At 37.2% G+C, this 16,360-nt stretch overlaps 3 protein-coding genes across 9 annotated transcripts in view; 2 read left to right on the plus strand and 1 right to left on the minus strand.

The window, feature by feature from the left end:
- Positions 1 to 16,360, plus strand: part of LOC126848798 (L-allo-threonine aldolase) — a 117,502-nt gene that overhangs the window by 79,443 nt on the left and 21,699 nt on the right. The window lies entirely within an intron of this gene.
- Positions 192 to 3,060, plus strand: LOC126848815 (26S proteasome non-ATPase regulatory subunit 10-like). Its single transcript, XM_050590044.1, has 4 exons — positions 192 to 450; positions 744 to 842; positions 2,235 to 2,523; positions 2,785 to 3,060. The coding sequence occupies exons 1-4, from the start codon at positions 343 to 345 to the stop codon at positions 2,979 to 2,981; spliced, it is 693 nt and encodes a 230-aa protein (XP_050446001.1). The 5' UTR covers positions 192 to 342; the 3' UTR covers positions 2,982 to 3,060.
- LOC126848766 (myosin heavy chain, non-muscle) overlaps positions 3,057 to 16,360 on the minus strand; it is a 31,175-nt gene continuing 17,871 nt past the window's right edge. The window contains exons 4-11 of one of the 7 annotated variants that reach the window (XM_050589937.1): positions 11,949 to 11,972; positions 11,384 to 11,413; positions 10,037 to 10,129; positions 9,684 to 9,846; positions 8,262 to 9,598; positions 4,649 to 8,184; positions 4,373 to 4,463; positions 3,509 to 3,649 (exon numbers count right to left, since the gene is read on the minus strand). In XM_050589937.1, coding sequence (XP_050445894.1) covers positions 4,412 to 4,463; positions 4,649 to 8,184; positions 8,262 to 9,598; positions 9,684 to 9,846; positions 10,037 to 10,129; positions 11,384 to 11,413; positions 11,949 to 11,972 — 5,235 coding nt within the window. In that variant the 3' untranslated portion in view covers positions 3,509 to 3,649; positions 4,373 to 4,411. The other 6 variants (XM_050589939.1, XR_007687306.1, XM_050589933.1 and 3 more) reach the window with 6 other exon arrangements.

The raw sequence follows: 16,360 nt of genomic DNA on the forward strand, positions 1-16,360 counted from the left end.
GAATTATAGTTTGCAGTGATATATTTATTCTTTTTTTTTCTTTTTCCGTGCATTTTTTATATTTTTTTACATTTTTTTGATTCTGACCATTATATCATCTAGTTTCTAATTTCAAATACAAGTGTATCCATAATAAAAATATATATTCTCAGGATTGCCAACATATATTGTCACATTCAATTGCAAACAGGTGTGACAAGGGGCAAACGTGACAAGTGAATATCAGCTGATATCAGTGACAGACTGGATATCGTTTATGTCTGCAGCGTTCAAAACGCATACATAAACATATTTCGTGTTAAACGCGTCTATCATTATAAATTTCATTCATAATCTCCGAGAATGATGCAGCAAGAACCTACGGCGTATGATCTGGCTTATCGCGGAAAAACCGCGGCCGTAAAAATTCTGTTGAATGAGAACGAGAAACTGAAGACACAAACCGACAGCGTTCGTATTGTCGAGCAACGCGGGGCTGCATTCGAAAACTTCACCTTAATTTCATTATTACCGTTCAAAAATTCTAGTCCGTCCTTATCCTCAGGACTGCGTTCGACAACGTCATCCGAATGCGCTCGATATTATGATTTACGTCACGTATACTACAATATTTTGGTTGCACCCCGGGTGACGTTCTTGAACACAACATTAGAATGATGTTTTCGAAAGCGAAAACAGCCCTATGGTAATTCGCACATGTTCAATTTTTAAGGTTATATTTTGTTTTCTTTTTTCTTGTATAGAACGGTCGCATGTTGATCCACTGGGCAGCACTGGGTGGTCACGATGACCTGGTCAGGCATTTGCTGTCTCTCGATGTACCCGTCGATCCTGTGGACGATGTAAGAGATCATCAAGCCATATAAATTGATGGCTGCTTTCGAATACCTTATCGATCAAAAAATGCTGATACACGCTACGTAGATCTTCTCTATTTTTTGAAATTTTTCTCATCTTCTTTCTTCATTTTTTCTTTCTAATGTCGAGTGTATATTTTCTTTTTAGTCTAAAGGATATAGCATAATACAATTAAAAATTATATTTTCATCATTCATATATTCTTGAATTCGAATCGATTCAACAAATGCAATATATATTTATTTGATTAAAATTATTACATGATTTTTCGTCGAAGATTAAAATAAAATTATTTAAGCTTGCGTGATTTTCTTGTCACGCAAGAGTACCATTTTTATACTTACATGACTTTGTAAACATTGTTAAGAAAAATCTGCAATAATTCCACTTATTTGGAAGCTGTACAAGAATTTCACTTAGCAAATAATTTCTTCAACCACTTTAAAAAACTATGATATTGTTTAAAATTTATATTATTTTGCATAATTGTTGAAAGAATTAGTTTAATTAAAAAAAAAATATAAACGATTTGTTTTTATGCCCGCAATTATATAGAATCGTATTAAGACTTTTATTATTTTATATATGCATAATATTTATGATAATAATAATTCGCGCTACATATCTATATTTAAATCAAATTTATTTTCATATTTCAAAACATCAAGCACTTTTCGGAAAAATAATATACTTTGCATATCATGCACTGTTCATCAAAATCTTGCAATTCAAAGAGATATTTCTACATATACAAGGCCATATATACAAATAGATTATACAATCGTTTACATTTTCTAAAAAAATATTTCAAAATATTTTTTATCATTAGAAACAATTAGCATTATAGCTAAATTTAAACTAATATTTAAACTAATCGTAGATAGCCTATAAATGATCCTTAAATTGTTACAAATGTAAAAACAGATCAAATATTTTGATTAAATAGAACTTAACGCGATCTCAAACTAATTTTTACAATCGCATCTTGCAGATTCATAGAGGAAAAGGATAGGAGATTAATCTACAAAAAAAAACATCTTTTCATTTGAAACCTATATATAAAGAAAAATGGAGATCTTAATAATATATACACACTTTATGGCATATAATTATATTATAATTTTTTCCCATAGATCATTTATAAGAAAAAAAAAAAAAAAAACTTATAAGAAAATAAGTATAAAGCGAAATTACGTCTCTCTAAAATGCATCGCGCATTTGCACATTCTGTCTTTCTCTCATGCATAACACAACGTCGCATAATTATCGCGAGACTTTCATTCCATTCGTTGCGCCTAGTTAATCTCCTCGAAATACCTACGAAATCAAACAGCGGACATTAATGACATTTGATCGCGCGTCCAAATCTTTTGCAGACGAACATGACTCCGTTGATCCTGGCGTCGTCCGCCGGTCGTGAAAAGGTTGTCAACACGCTGCTGACTGAGGGGGCGAACGTAAACGCGATGACGGTCGACGGCCATTCAGCATTGCAGTACGCCGCGTCGAAAAATTGGAAGGCCATCTGCATAGCGTTGCTCGAAAAGGGTGCCGACGTGAACATCGCGGATAAACGAGGTGCCACGCCGCTGCACAGATCCGCCTCGAAAGGCAACACCGCCATCGTGAAACTCCTCATAGAGTATGGGAAGAAATTGAATATAGGTAGCGGAAGTGTGTTACTGAAATACAGCTCTCCCTCTCCCTTTCTCTCTCTGTCTCTCCTCTTTCTCTCGTTTTACAGTATAATAATATATAAAATATCAAATATAATCTATATATATATATATATATTTATATATAAATATTTTCGATTATAACTTAGTACAAAGATTCGCTCGCTCTTCCTCAAAATATCGATAAGACAATTTCATATTGCATTTTCGTTTCACATGCCATTTCGTTTATTTATTTTTTTTTTTTCAGATCAAAGAGATGCGTACGGTAATACGCCGTTACATCTTGCATGCGAGGAGAACCGCGTAGAAGAGGCAAAGCTGTTGGCGGCGCGCGGAGCTGACCTGACGATCACCAATAAGGAGCGTAAGACTCCATTGGATCTCGCTAGTCCCGGATTGGTCCGACAGCTCGAAGAAATCAAGCGAGAGGCAGCGTCAAAATAAAAACGCGCCCCCGTTTTTCGATTTAATTTACTATTTAAGTTTTATTTAAATATGTCCCCAATAAATTCATCACGATCAAGTTTCCTTCTCCAAATTTATTTTACCCCTCTCTTCTTTCTCACACACATACACACTATTTCTTTCTTATATATACGTAAAATGCAATCAACGTTTGCGTTCGTTCTATATAAAATGTATCAAAAGTCCTTCATTCGATTATTCTTATTATTTTTCGCTGTTTCGCGCCCCTTGACTCTTTCTCTTCAATCATCGGCATTGTATCGGTTAACTAAGTTTCCCCCAGGGAGGGGGAGATCGTTATTCCATCATGATTAATCTTAAGGCTGGAAACGCCACGGTATATTGTCGAAACGACTTTTGATTTTAATCTCGTGGAGTTAGTCCTTGTACTCGCGACGCGCCGATGTCAATTTGACAGTCCGCGTAACACGCCGAATCGAACAAAAAAGCCAACACCTTTTCTCGACGCACGTATATACATAATTCACAGAAGTTCGAGAGTACATTGGACTGATACTCAATTAACATTCTCCTCGCCGTCGATGCTCTCGTCCTGCGTCGTCGAGTCGTCGCCCGAGCCGCCGGTCTGCACGGAACCGCGTTTCAGCCTCGTGGAGCTCAAGCTTATCGGAGGACCACCGCCGCGCCTTTAAACAGAATCATTACATTAATTAGACAATGTGTCTAGTCATTAAAGGAAGACCTGTGCAATTAGAAAACATACACCATCAGTCAGTAGTTTAAATGTATAAATTTTTCAAGTCAAAATCTCCCGTGTGACTCTGAAAAGTTTAGTTCTTTACTGAAAAAACTTACTTTTAAAATTAAATATCCCAAATAAAATTATGCAATAAAAAAATAAATATGAAAAATAAACAGGTGAATATACAGAAATGTAGAGTGAGTAAAATAATGAAGCTGTATTGAACAATTATTGATGAAAATCTATTAGATTAAATTAGATCTGGATAAATTTACCTTTAAAGTCCTCCTGTATGATACCTGATAATAAATGTTAAATAAAGATTTTCTGAAATATGCAAAGCTCTTACACTATGTTGGAAAAGCTGAGAAATTTTCTTAAAAAATATTTTAAACTATTGACCGATAGCGTTTACTGCGAACCAAATAGAAAAAAAGAACACATTCACAAACAATTGCAGTCAAAAAAATGCCGGAGGTGTAGTATGTCGTTATCACACAAGGTAGCAGTCAAGTCGACATTATTACTTTCAGGGTTAGCGGTTTCAAATTAACTAAAAGAGCTCGCTTAACTCACTGTAGCACACTGGGGAGACTAATGGGATTGTTTCCTAGCAAAAAACTCTCTCAGGTAGGATACCAATCGTTTTTTCTCTCTTGACACCTACACATGTCAGAAGTTGATCACTTCCTTCAAAGATAAAACACTACTTTAATACTGCCTCATTACGTTCGCCTAACGTTACAGATACGTACGGCCTAAAAAGCGTAACATAAAAAAGAGAATATATGAATATATATCTATAAATATTATGTATGATCCAAAAGAGAATAATATCTTCTCGCTATTTAATATCCTATAAATATTAAAGTCTTTATCTTTCTTTTGCTATTTTAGCAATCTTTTTATCTCTTTCATTATTTGAGAATAGAAATAAAATCACCTGTATTTATTCTTCATTTGTGTCATTTCTCGATTGAGCTCCTCGTTCATTTCTATCAAGTCGTCCATTTCTCTTTGTGCTTTCCGTTTTAATGTCTTATGCCTACTAATCTCTTCCTCCGCTTCATCCAATTGTCTCTTCAATGCCTTCATCCTGATATTGACCTTCTCCGCCTGTTCTTTATACTGATCTGAATTTCGTCTCTCATCCTCCAGTTGCAAATTCAATTCTTTCAATTTCTTTTCCAATTTGCGATTGATCTTTTGCTGGGCAAATCTCTCCTTGGCTTCGGTCTCGAGCTGCTCATCGAGATTATTGATCTTCGATTCCAGTTGCTGTATCGTAGCCTTGGTCTTTGCACGTTGCGCCGTCTCTAGCTCGGTCAACTTAGCCTTAAGTTCCTTGTTTTGTCTCTCCAGCAGCATCTTGTGCGACTCCAACTTTTGCGTGGTAGATCGTTCGGTCGCCAAGTCTGTTGTCAACTGTTCGATCATAATCTGACTCTTTCTGGCACGATCCATCACAATCTCGGCGTTCGATTGTTCTTCCTCCAGTTCTTCCTCTAAAGTGGCAATTCTCGCCTCCAGTCTACGTTTCTCATCCAACATCAAAGTACCTTTATTGGCATTGTTATTGACCTCTTCCTGCAATTCGTCCCTTTCATTTTCGGCAATTCTTCTGGCACGTTCGCTACTGGCAAAGTCCTCGGTCAATTGCAACAAGTCAGCTTCTAAGCTCTTAACCTTCCTTTCGGTTTCCTTCGAGGCAGTTGCCAATTCATCTCTGGCGGCCCTGGCTTCTTCCGTTTCTCTGGTGCAATCCTTGATCTGAATTTGAAGTTTCTTTAATTGTTTGAGTGCGTCTTCCTTCACTTTATTATGCATCTCCAACTGTTGTTCGATGTCCTTGTAATCTGCTTCCATTTTCTTACGCGCAGCGATAGCCGCGGCACGCTGTTTCCTCTCATCTTCAAGCTCCGCCTCGAGATCACGCAGCTGCTTCACCAATCCTCGACGTTTCTCTTCCGCTTGCTCCTCCTTGGTCTGGAGATCGCGCTCAAACTGTGCTCGCAATGCTTGCATGTTCACTTCTAACCGCAGCTTAGCGTCTTCAGTGAACTGTAGCTCATCTTCCAACTCTTCTACTTGTGACTTCTGCTCTTGCAATTGCGACTCTAATGAGCGTTTCGCTTTCTCTAATTCGTGAACATTTTTGTCAGCCGTACCTTGGTTATTTACTAATTCATCTAATTCCGATTGCAGACCTCGACGGACTCGTTCCAATTCCTCAACCTTCTCGTTAAGTTCATCTAATTCGCGAGTCAAAGACAACACTCTTGTTTCCTTTTCACGTGCTTCTCTCTCTGCGGCGTCCCTTTGCTCCGCATACTGTTCGGATACAGCCTTCTCTTCGGCGAGCACTTTGTCGAAATTCTTCTGCTTCTTCTCCAACTCGAGTACTTTCGCTCGTTGCGCCTCCAGCTCAATGATACTATCCTCCAATTCTGCCTGAATCTTCTTCTTCGATTTATCCAATTTGTCGTTGGCCGCTTGTAACTCCTCGACTTGTCGCTGAAGAGCCTCAATATCTTTCATGCAACGCTTTCTGATCTCCTCAAGAGCAGCAGCCGCTTCTGCTTCCTCGTCCGCGCGCTTCTTGGCCTCGGCCAGTTGTATATTCAAACTTAGCACTTGCTTGTCCAAGGCACGTTTCGCTTCTTCCTCCTCTTCAAGCTGATCGTGCAGACTTTCTTTCTCACTTTCTAATGCACGTAACTTCGAACTAAGAGCCAATTTCTGTCGGGTTTCTTCTTCTAACTGTTGTTGAAGTTCGGTAAATTGTGATTCGCAGGTGGCTGATGCTTTCAATGCTGCAGAAGCTTTCAATTCGGCAGTTTCTAGTTGCTGCATCACGCTTTCTGCTTCTTGTTGCAATTTTGTAACTTTTTCGACCAATTCTTGCTTGTTTCTCTCTACTTCAGCCAGTTTCGCATTTATTTCCGCCAATTGTTGCTCTGCCTGTTTACGACGTCGATCGGATTCTTGTCTGCTTGCGCTGACCGATCTTAATTCCGTCGCTAGATCGGCGTTTTCGGCTTCCAAGGAGCCTTTCGCTTTCTCTAAAGCTGCCTTCGTCTTTTTCAACGCGTCCATTTGTTCGTTCAAAGCAGTCAATTCTTGTGTATGCTTGTGACGCATGTCAGCGAGTATAGCTTCATGCGATGAAGTCTCCTCCTCTAGATTCTTTTTCAAAGTCGCAAGTTCCTGCTCTCGTTTGCTTCTTAATTCCTGTTGAGCTGCGGTAGTATCCAAAGAATCGAGCAATTCATTCTTCAGCGCTTCAAGTTCCTCATTTAGATCACGCTTCTGTTTCTCTGCTTTACCTCTAGCCGCTTTCTCGGCTTCTAAATCTTCCTGAAGCTCGGCTAATTGTGATTCCAATTCCCTGAGCGCTTTCTGAGCTTGCGCCTTAGCAGCGCTTTCTTCGTCCATTTTTGCCATAACTTGATTGAGTTCTTCCTCGCGTTTACCAAGCTGAAGCTGTAGTTCTTCAACTTGCGTTTTCCTCTCGGCTAATTGCTCCTTTAGATCTGAAACTTCAGTTTCGACCTTCCTCTTGGATCTATCTACCTCTTGACGTTGCTGATGATCCTTGAGGAGCCTCTCTTCAAGATCGGCAATTGTCGCTTCATGTTTAGCTTTCAGTTTTGATAAGTGCTTTGCTTTCTCCTCTTCTTCTGCTAGAGTCTGCGAGAGATCATTGGCGCGCTCCTCAAGAATTTTCTTCTCTTTTAGCAACTTTTGATTAGTATCATCCGACAAGGCAAGATCTTCCTCTAATTTCTTGATTTTTGCGTCGCATTGGACCTTCTCCAATTGCAATTTTTGTCTGGCAGCTTCCTCTTCTTCCAACTGCTCTTCCAAATCACTGATATTCAACTGTAGCTTTTTCTTCTCCTGAGTCAACGCGGCGCTTCTCTCTTCTTCTTCCTCGATACGCGCTTCCAGATCGTGCAAAATTTCCTCAAGTTCCTGTTTTCTTGCGGCCAGTCGAGCTCTCATCTCTTCAGCTTCCGCGCAGAGCTCGACTTCCGCCTGCAATTGCTCAGCCAGCATAGTTTTTTCTTCAATTGCCTGCTGATATTTACGCTCGTACTCTTGAGCCGAGTGCAGCTGTAACTCCAGCTTATCGCGAACTTGCTTCAGCTCATCCTCTTTTTGCGTAAGTTTCTCCTCTTGCTTAGTAACTTCCAACAATGGTTTTACCTTAGTATACAACCGCCACCATTGCCAGTTACGCAGCTTCAAATAGGCCGCACAATTCCTCTGAATAATGCGAATCGCGTTAAGCTGTTGCAAGCGTTTCTGATAATTACGCCTAGCCAAGAAACCGCGGCAGAAAGCCTGGAAATTGACGATTATATCCGTGATCTTGTAGTCTCTTTCTTCCTCTAAATGTGCCAACACTCCGGCGCGGAAAAAGATTTTGGATTGTCCAACACGATAAAGATTCGGATCCAACTCCAATGCTTGAATCTATAAAAAAAAATTACGATTTATTACATATGTTCTCATTATCGTGAATCGAGATACATGAATAGAAAAATACGTACCATCTTTTCGCAAGCCTTCTTCCCATCCATAAATCCCTTGGGAATAGCATTCGGAGTGAGTAATTCATAGCGTTGCCTAAATTCTTGAAACGGAATTCTATTGGGAAAACCTTGCCGGCAGATGCGGATACCCTCTAATACTCCATTGCACCGAAGTTGATCTAGCACGAGCGGTGCATCAATCTTACCAGCTCTTTTTTCGTGATTCGGAATTATACATCTGACGAAGTTCGGATTCGTATTGCGCAGTGTCACCATCAACTTGGCCAATTGTTCTTTATACAATTGCGAGACTGTTCTAAACATGCCCTTTCTCGTCCTCGCGCCAAACTGCGTGTCCGTGAGTGCCTGCTGTGCCATACCGACAATCTCGGCATCCTTCCAGATGTGACACACGAACGGATCCTGCGAGGCTTGCAGAAGACTGACAACGTTCTCGTTCAACGGGTCCATGTTTTTCATTAGCCACTTAGCGGCAGAATAATCCACCTTGCCGGCGTAATGGATAATCGCAAAGTCGGCCACGCCGCGGAAATCGGTCTTCATGAATTTTGGGTGAACGCTATGAGCGCCAACTAGTTTTTCTACAAACGTTTTGTCCGTGGCTTTGGGAAACCAACATTCCTCGTCCAAGAGTGCCATAATACCCATTGGCTTGTCAATCAGATCAATTGTTGGCTGCAAATCTAATCCAAAGTCTATAAACTTCCATTCGATTCCTTCACGCTGATACTCCTCCTGCTCCAGAATAAACATCGTGTGATTGAACAACTGTTGCAGCTTCTCATTCGTGTAATTAATACACAACTGCTCGAAGGAGTTCAACTCGAATATCTCAAAACCGGCCATATCCAGTATACCAATAAAGCTGGCACCCTGTCGCTTCGTTCTGTCCAGTGATCTGTTGATTCTGTTCACTAACCAACGGAACATTCTCTCGTAGCAGGCTTTCGAGATCGCCTCCACGGCAAACTCCACTTGTTCCTTCGTCTGCGCCTTCGTCACAAAATCACGGCCAACCTTGATACGCGGCTTCAGGAAGGCTTTCGTCATCTCGGTAACGCTCAAACCCAATAGATGCGAGATTTTCTGTGCCACCGTATTATCAGGCAGCGTCGCCTGATCAGAATTCCGTTCCTGCCGAAATTGCATCGAGCCAAACAACATCACGGCGGAAACGATACGGAAGATGGAGGAAAAGTCCTCGTTGGTCATGCCCATGATGTGCATAGACTTTACTGTGGAGAAGAATTCGGCGGAATCGTCAACACCTGGCACTGGTAGAGCCCCGTTAGATAGGAAAGGATAGTGTTTCGGATCTTCCAATATAAATTCCTCTGAAAAAAAAAGTCGAATCATTTATGTTATTGAATGCAATTAACAGAACGTAAAACAGAAGACTCCTTGTTTCTTAAAACTTACTCTTCTGTTCCGGTGAGGCACCTGCCAATAGTTGATAAAATATATGAAAAGTCCTTTCATCTTTCGCTTGTCGAATAGCCCTCGATTTTTCCAAAAGATACGTCTCGATGTTTGCACCGGCTATATAACCGGACGCGTCAAAATTTATTCTGATAAATTTACCCTACAACATGTGCATTACATATGCCATCACAATTACGATAATTGGAAATGGAAAAAATAGCATGCTGACAGTTACATAAAACTGAAGTAAAAATAAAATTGCATACTAAAATCATCAATATGTATTTTATTATGCAACTGTTTTAGCTTCATGTGTGTAGCTGAAACAAAAAATTATTGATACAACTTACGAAACGAGACGAGTTATCGTTCTTCACGGTCTTCGCATTGCCAAACGCTTCTAAAATTGGATTTGCCTGAAGAAGCTGTTGCTCCAACTCGCCCTAAGATGAAAAAAAATTTCAACAATAAATAGCGAACCTTGCTTGTTAAGAATATTCATTTTTCGAAATTGAAAAAATAGCGTTAAGAAAAAAAGTAAAAATAGCTTATCGCATATGTTGAAAAATAATACAATGACATAAAAGAATTTGTGTATCGTTCTCTTCCACGTAAGCAAATGACACCAACTAATTGCTCCCATTTCGATAAATTCTTTCAAATTTCTCAAATATGTGAAAATATTCGTATGTGGAAAAAATTATTATGAAAAACAGCGAAAAAAATCTCTTTTATACAAAACAAATGTTTAGACAAAAATAATTTTAAATTATTTAAAAATACTAAAAATATTTATGATTTATTTAAGATATATATATAAGATAATGTGCATCAACAATATATATTATATATTATATATACTATTAATTTATTATATCTAAATAAATATTAAACTTTATAATATCAATCAATTTTAAAAAGAAATATTGAATAAAATATAATACACATGTAAAATTGTGATTCTAAATATTTTGCCAAAAATATAAAACAGCAGCGTGTCTTTTTAACATCAAATATATACAATAGCATTAAATATGTACAAAACTAATTTAAAAAATAGCGAGATAAGTGACAGCTATAATAATCGCTATTTAGAAATAGCGAAGGCTCAAAAGAATAAAAGAAACATCGAAACTAAATCCGTCGAAACATCTATCATTTGCATATGAAAACAAATTGATTCGGTCCACTTAGCTTAAATGAACATAAAAAAGCGTGAAAATTTTCGTCTAAAGAAATTTTATATAGTAAATCACCGTGAGCTTGATTAGAAAACAAGGAATTCTATGGCGTTGAAGTAAGAGACATTTCTATTTACAAATGTAAAACATTAATCTCTTTCTTTATATGTCAGAATATTATTTCAAAATACGGAAGATTTTTTAACGAAATTATAGATACAATTCTAAACAACGAAACTTTTCACGCGTTCTTCTTGCTTGCACGATAATGATTATAAAAGTAATGATTACAAAAGCGTATTACACGTATTATCAAGCATCGAAGATCGACTTTTAATTCGATCGACTCTGGCGACTTGTTAAACGTAGAAGGGTAAAAAAAAAAAACAAACAAACTGGTTAAACGACGATAATCGACGACAAAGCAAGCTATAGGGTAAAACACTTATCACGACACCACACCAGTGTTAATATTGTTTCCTCCCACTTTCTTTCTCCCTGTCTCACGTTAATTACCGCAAACTTTTCCGTGACACTCCCAGATCCCTGGATCCGCAAGCAGCAGGAAAAAAAGAGGCATGGGGAAATCTTTGTTAGCCACGAAAGAGCTGTGACAATATCGCGACGATTAGTTTCTCAAGAAGGTAACGAATGGAATGATACAATTACATATTTAGACGCGAGAATCGTGCAGGTACCGAGAGAACATTATACTATTATACTATTATCACAATACGTTCATTGTTTGAAGTACGGTTTATTTTAATCCATTTTTTTCTGATACAAATGGATTATAATCATAAACATAACTCGTATATAAGCATCCTACACATTTTATTTATACATCTATGCAATTTATATCATATTTTTTTTAGAACACACTCTCGAGAGCGCGTGACATTGTTGCGACAATATATCCTGATCTCTCTCGGTACATGCGTCTGCACTGGAGATGAATCGAAAATCAAAAGCTGTCTGTTAGTAGAGGGGTGGATAAGCGGGAAAATAATACGAAGCACCGCGCCGCAGGCGTCTTTAGCCGCCTGAGCCGGGGCCTCTCTTGTTTCTTTCGTTGACTTACTATGATTAATGCCGGGCTCGGAGTCTAGGTGGGCGGCCGCCAAAAGTCAGCACCGAAAATAAAAGAATTTTCAACATTAGATCACAGAATCGATCATGGTATATCTTTCGAATCCCGCGTCTTTCATCCTTGGTCCATGCGGTTTCTTTACGCTCGTATACCGAACGGCAGGTATGCGAAAAACCGACCGAACGATTGAGAATTGCGTAAAAATAAAATTGGATTTATAATGAAATAAAATCGATATCGTTCAGACTTATTTTATAATTTTGATTTCAGTTTTGGGACAAAGCAGATTTGCAAATAAATCCCTTAAATGCGCCGACTTTGCATAATTTACTCCTAATATTAATATTTGATGTGTAATACAGTCGCGTTATTATTTTTTTTTTTAAATAAAAAATTACACTTATCGGTAGATTTAGAAAAATCACTCTTGTATTAATTACATCGAAAATTAAGGAATCTTAGCAAAGAATTAAATTTCATTTTTTGACAGTTAATTTCATAATTTTTAATTGACAGTTAATCTCATGAATTTTATGGAGAAATTTAATCTCTGTAAAATTTAATTTTTCTAAGGTATTATTCGCAATATTGAAAGAAAAAAATTTAATCTCTGTAAAATTTAATTTTTCTAAGGTATTATTCGCAATATTGAAAGAAAAAAAATTGTATAATATATAAGACTTCCATGAAATTTTCCTCGAAAAAAATGATCGAGTTTATAAAACTTATTATCAAAGAATCAAATTTAAAAAAATAAAAATAATAACTCGGCACAGCTGCGGGACATTCTATACACCCGATCGAAATGGTTTGAAATGTCCATAGTGGCGAGTTGGCGAAACAAGCGAGCTTATTTGCTCTTGTGCATGCGAAACGATCAGGAATGTGCTGGCTGTGAACAAAAGTAAGACGATAATGCAGCCGATGCGATAGCATGCAGTCGTACCGTAGGCGAGTGTTCTCGTTTTATAGATTTTTTTCTTTTTACACACATATACTTATAATAAATTCTGCGCGATCGGCGGTCGAGAAGAAACGTCAAGAAATCTGATACGCTGAAAAAGATCAGATCTTCTCGAGATTCGTGCATGCACAATCGAACTCAACGAGACTATTTGTAAGCCGATCGTTATATAATTTTTCGAAAAACTTGTTTAATGTTGAAATGTCAATTGTTTGATTTAAATTGATTGTAGTGATCGATTTTAACCGCACTTTTAATTTTTCTAGAAAAAAGTAAGACTAAAATATGATTCTAAAAACATATCATGTCTTTATACATATTTATCTAATCTATTCAAAAAATAAGAGCCTGTGTATCATACAATATTAAATTATTCTCTCAAGTCAGGTTTCTATTTACATTTTCTCTCTAGAAGAAAAACCAACCTGAATATTCATCAAAGAATGCATCCCTATCACCATTTCATTGACCATGTTATTTACTCACTACAACTTTAATTCGATCCATTTACTGTACAAAATATTAGATACGTGCTTTATATGCGTATACTTATATATCTACAAGCTATGTACATAAATATATAACGACTCGATCTAATAGAGACCGTTAAAATATCAGATTGATAACGCGAGAACTCAATTGCGGCGATTGCGAGTTCTCTATTCGATCTGCAAGGATTAATTTGTAATAATTGCGATCGCAACAAAGCGCGATAATGACCAATCGCAAACTCGTGCAATATATCGCTATGCAGAACGTTGCATCGAAACCCTAATGTATCTTTCTTTGTTTACCTTGTTAGATATTAAAAAATATAATCAAGAAAATTGCTAAGACTGGAGATCGTAAGAAGTATCTATGATCTATTAAATTTTCACTAAACGAAGTATCGAAACTTGTTCAGAGATTTTTACAGCCGGAGGGACACGCACGGGGGGAGGAAAGATATCTAATAAAAAGTCTTATATATATTTTTTTATCCACCGTTCGTGCTTAGATACTACGCTCGTGGGATGAGTCACGCGCGGGACAAGTCAGCTCGCGTGACTCAAGAGAATCAGAAAAGAGACTCGGTCCGATAAGTGGATCGTTTGTCTGGAAAAGGAGAGGTCCTCTTCGTGCGCGCGTGTCTCTTCGACTCTCTATCCTCCTCCCTCTTTACCGGGAGCTATCGCGAGCAACGTGTAGTATGTGAGCGACGCAATACAAATCGATTAGGCTTAATCGACGTATAAACAAGCGTCCATCCTTCGAAAGAGCCGTAAACGTAAGAGCGTAATTTATGGTGATCGAAAATGTGTTAAGGCGATCCCGCGACCGACCTTCGATCGAGTAGCAGGAGGTAGCCCCGATGTGAATCTTTGAAAGGAATAAAGGTTTCTCTCCCATATTCCTCCTTTCGCAGTAACTTTTTTTGCTGTTTTCGACTGTCTTTCTCGCGAGACTCTAGAATCTTTCTATTTATATATTTACTTTTTTTTTTTATTTTTTAATGCGTTGTGGTTATAAAGTATGGTCATAAAGCAGTTTAATATCTAAAAATAAATGTTTTTTTTTCATTTTTGTTATGTTTCGAGTGACGGATTCAACATTATCAGTGTGAAATATGTAATGCTTTTCTGAGTGAAACCACTTGTACCGCACTCTGTATATATTTTATCCCAGTGCACACTATCTTTTGCTAACCCTCGACGTTGTACAAGCTCTCTAAAATGCTGAATTACTGTTTACGTTTAACATATGGTCGCGATTATTTCTCCTTAAATTTTTATCCGTCTTATGAGCGCCGAAATAGCCATATGACTTGTAAAATTTACAAAAACAGTTACGATACTCGCGGAGCAGACGGGAGTGAGAAATGGATGTTATCAAGTGGTGTTTACAACTACATCCTTTTTTATTCGCCTTCCATCTAAACCTCGACGTAATTTGCGATTCATAAAAAAAAAAAACAGCCCGCTCTTTACATCTTTTCTCGATTTATTAATAACGTTGCGCTTCATGCGATGATCGGATTTATGTATACTTCCTTCAAGTATCTTGAAACGCGCGAGAACAAAGGAGTCACTGTAGTACGAACCTATACGCAGAGGCTCTCAACAAATCTCGTGTATGTACGTGTATACTTAATTCTTAATAAATTCTTAATAATTTAAAAAAGTTCTTGAACACTCCTTGTATGACTCTCTCTAAATAACGTCAAATCATTACTTATATAAAACGAATTCATAAAGAGACATTCACGATTAAATTTTTTTTATCTTGTAATTTATATCTTTTAAAAAAAAAAAAACAATTATTATAATCTACAAGACAGAGATGAAATTTAAATGCGCTGTCTTGGAGTCCAAAATTGATGGTATTAATGACAAAATAAATTTTGTTCAACCGATGATGCAAAGAATCTTGATGCGATTTGCACAAACTGTTTGTCTTTCATCGTAGATCGAAAATTCGTTATCGTTTGTGATACTGCGTCACGATTTGGATATTGAGGTTACACTTCCGGCGGTAGTGAGGTTTTCAGAGCTTCGGAAAGGCTGACGCGATTGCGGTGAGCACAGCGATGATTCAATCACGCGAAATTTCGATACTTTCAGCGCTGATGGTTTGTATTCTAATCGCGCATGACGAGCGAATGTGGTCATCCGGCTGTAAAGTCTTTGTAATATAAACACTTTAGCTTTCTATATGTCGAGGTGGATTCAACATAATAATCTATGATAATTATCTGCGTTCGACATTCGAATGATTATATAGGAAAATCATTTTCCTCATAATGTAAAAATTTAAAAATTGCTATGTTAAGAGTCCAATATACTTCAGCACTATGAAAAATTGATGTTTTCTAAGATTTTTTTTTTTTATATTAGAAAATAATTTTTTTGTCGTTGAATAAAGAAATTAAACAAAGAAAAATTCAAGATTTTTTTTCAAGATTTAAAAATACTAAGGTATTGTTTAAACATCGATAAAAACAAATGTAAAAGATCAACTTCTAATATTGTTCAGAAAAATTACAAAAATCATGAATCGTTCATACTCTGAGTTGAACGTTAAAAAAAATTATTTATTTATATGTTAAAAATTAATTAAAATATCAACTTATTTGTCTGTGGATTAAAAACGCGTTTGTATGTTATCAATTATACTAGCTGATCTTCAGTTCTCAAATCTAGGAAATAAACGTATCGTCAAAAAATATGAATAAAGAACGCGTCAAATAATTGACTAAACACGTTCATGGCCGAGTCGTACATAATCATGATTGTTCCGGTAACACGCCTCTGTAGTTAAATCTATTCACTAAAGCGTATTATTTGTAGTGGTTCGTTGTCGATATTGTCTGCTATTGATCATTAAACTTGACGACGTATTACACTCGCGAGTTATTTATATGTAAACATAGAATAAGTACAATTTTTCAACTGTTACACGC

Source organism: Cataglyphis hispanica, chromosome 4, assembly GCF_021464435.1.
Source record: "Cataglyphis hispanica isolate Lineage 1 chromosome 4, ULB_Chis1_1.0, whole genome shotgun sequence".
Taxonomy (NCBI): domain Eukaryota; kingdom Metazoa; phylum Arthropoda; class Insecta; order Hymenoptera; family Formicidae; genus Cataglyphis; species Cataglyphis hispanica.

Excerpts from the sequence above, each read along its gene's own strand:
- LOC126848815 (XM_050590044.1), top strand. The coding sequence starts at position 343 with ATGATGCAGCAAGAACCTACGGCGTATGATCTGGCTTATCGCGGAAAA. Across the intron at positions 451-743 it reads TGAAGACACAAACCGACAGC|AACGGTCGCATGTTGATCCA; the intron begins GTTCGTATTGTC and ends TTTCTTGTATAG. Across the intron at positions 2,524-2,784 it reads TGGGAAGAAATTGAATATAG|ATCAAAGAGATGCGTACGGT; the intron begins GTAGCGGAAGTG and ends TTTTTTTTTCAG.